This window comes from Galeopterus variegatus, unplaced genomic scaffold (genome assembly GCF_000696425.1).
Source record: "Galeopterus variegatus unplaced genomic scaffold, G_variegatus-3.0.2 Scaffold8423, whole genome shotgun sequence".
NCBI classification, from domain to species: domain Eukaryota; kingdom Metazoa; phylum Chordata; class Mammalia; order Dermoptera; family Cynocephalidae; genus Galeopterus; species Galeopterus variegatus.
The window spans coordinates 18,876-20,752 of NW_007734534.1; the positions used below are offsets into that span (position 1 = coordinate 18,876).

The 1,877-nt window shown below is 48.1% G+C and overlaps 1 protein-coding gene across 1 annotated transcript in view; it reads left to right on the forward strand.

Annotated features, from left to right (window-relative positions):
• The window catches only part of LOC103608450 (nucleotide exchange factor SIL1-like), a 45,752-nt gene that overhangs the window by 3,330 nt on the left and 40,545 nt on the right, over positions 1 to 1,877 (forward strand). The window contains exon 3 of the mRNA XM_008592876.1: positions 671 to 817. Coding sequence (XP_008591098.1) covers positions 671 to 817 — 147 coding nt within the window. The remainder of the gene's footprint in view (positions 1 to 670; positions 818 to 1,877) is intronic.

Genomic DNA, 1,877 nt, shown 5'->3' on the forward strand with positions numbered 1-1,877 from the left:
ATGGGCGTCCCCTCTTACCTCCAGGGCTCACTCCCTCACAGGGTCCAATATGCCAGACCTCAATTTACCTCTCCTTTTCCATCTCTGCTCTGAACTTTGGAAATTTCAAGATTGGCTTCTTCCTGACCCTGCTTCCTCTTAAAACTTCTTGCCTCTCCACCCTGGACAACTAGTATATTACAACTCCCCGGAAGAAAAAGGACCTATCCTGCCCAAGTGGGAGTGCCCCTACCTAGTTATTCTTTGTACCCCTACAGCCGCCAAACTCTCTTTACCTGGTAACCATTTTACTCCCTGGATTCACATTTCTAGATTAAAACCAGACACCCGGAACCTCGTCCCCACCGGTGTCCAGGATATCTCAGAAGAGTCCTGAGGCTCCACTCCATCTACTCCTTGTCCCTCTTATTCTTGTACTCCGGACCCATCTAATCCCCTGAAATTGTGATTTTCCCGCATTCCTGCCCCTCCTCTCATCAACCACAAGGATGCTCCCTTTTAGTAATTTTAACACTTTTAATATCCTCCTCCTCTTTCTCTTTATACTTCCTCAAAGTTCCTCTTCTTCTCTGTCTTGTGTATGGAGATTTAAGGTGAGAGAGTCATACACACACACAAAAAAACACCAAAGTCACCCATTTAGCCACTACTGCGGACTGCTCCATCAAAGGTTGCTCCGAGGCTGTCAGTATCACTCTTTCCAATTCCAAGTTAGTTAAACAAGCCAACCGCCCTTACCTTTGCTTCCTCTTTGATCAGACCCGTGATTACTGCCACTGGTGGCCTGACACCTATGGCGGCTGTCCGTATTGGTCATGTAAGATCCACTGGGGGTTAGGGTATATGGGACAGACTACTGGTAGGAGACTTTTTCAATGTGACAGCAAATGACAGTGTTCTTTAACCATCCAGGACCCATGGGAGAGCCGATGGGCTACCAGGGTCCTTGCTTCTGTTTACTGTAATGGCTATGCTTCACACTCCTGTGGAACTTTTGAAATATCCTGCGAGTATGTTCCTCTTCATAACCCTATATCTCTTGTCTCTACCGACATAAAACATCATGAACAGAACATCATACCCTCTTTAGAAAATGCCCCTTCCCTTCATGCCCTGGGCTCCCCTATATATACTTGGTTACAGATCATTTCCGATACCCTGTCCTTTTTAAACCAGACTGTTCCATCCATTTCCCTCGGAAATTGCTTTTTGTGCGCGTCCTTGGCTCACCCCCTGCTTGCCGCTGTCCCAGTCAACAACACCGACTCACTCCTTCGTCCAAACCCTTCCCAGGCCCCACTGCCCTCTTCACCCCTATCCAATGTTCCTTTGTGGGAGCCTGAGGACAGCAACCACACCCTCCTCCCTAGAACATGCCTTTGTGGCCCCACTATTTCCAAATCTTTCAATGACCCCTTTTGTCAATACAGGCTTAACCTCACAAATACCACTCATGCATCGCCTGGAACCTTTTTTTGGTGCAGTGGAACCCTTATCACCACTTTCCTCCACAACATAACTTCTCCTTGCCCTCTCGTAATTGTTGTTCCCCAGCTCACCCTATACACCAGCTCAGAAATGTTTCACCTTCTTAATCCCCCAGACTGACAGAAAAGAGTGGCTTTCCTCTCTATCTTGGTTGGTATGTCTTTAACCATTTCTGTCGCCAGTGCTGGCTTGTTGGGAGGAGCCCTGGGCCACTCTCTGTGGGCTGTCGAAGATATTAAATCCAGGTTAGAAAGGGCCCTCATCCACGGCAGAATCTCTAACCTCCCTACAAAAACAAATAACTTCTTTGGCCCAAGTGACCTTCCAGAACAGGAGAGCCCGTGATCTGCTCACAGCGGAAAAAGGTGGCACCTGCCCCTTCCCAAGAG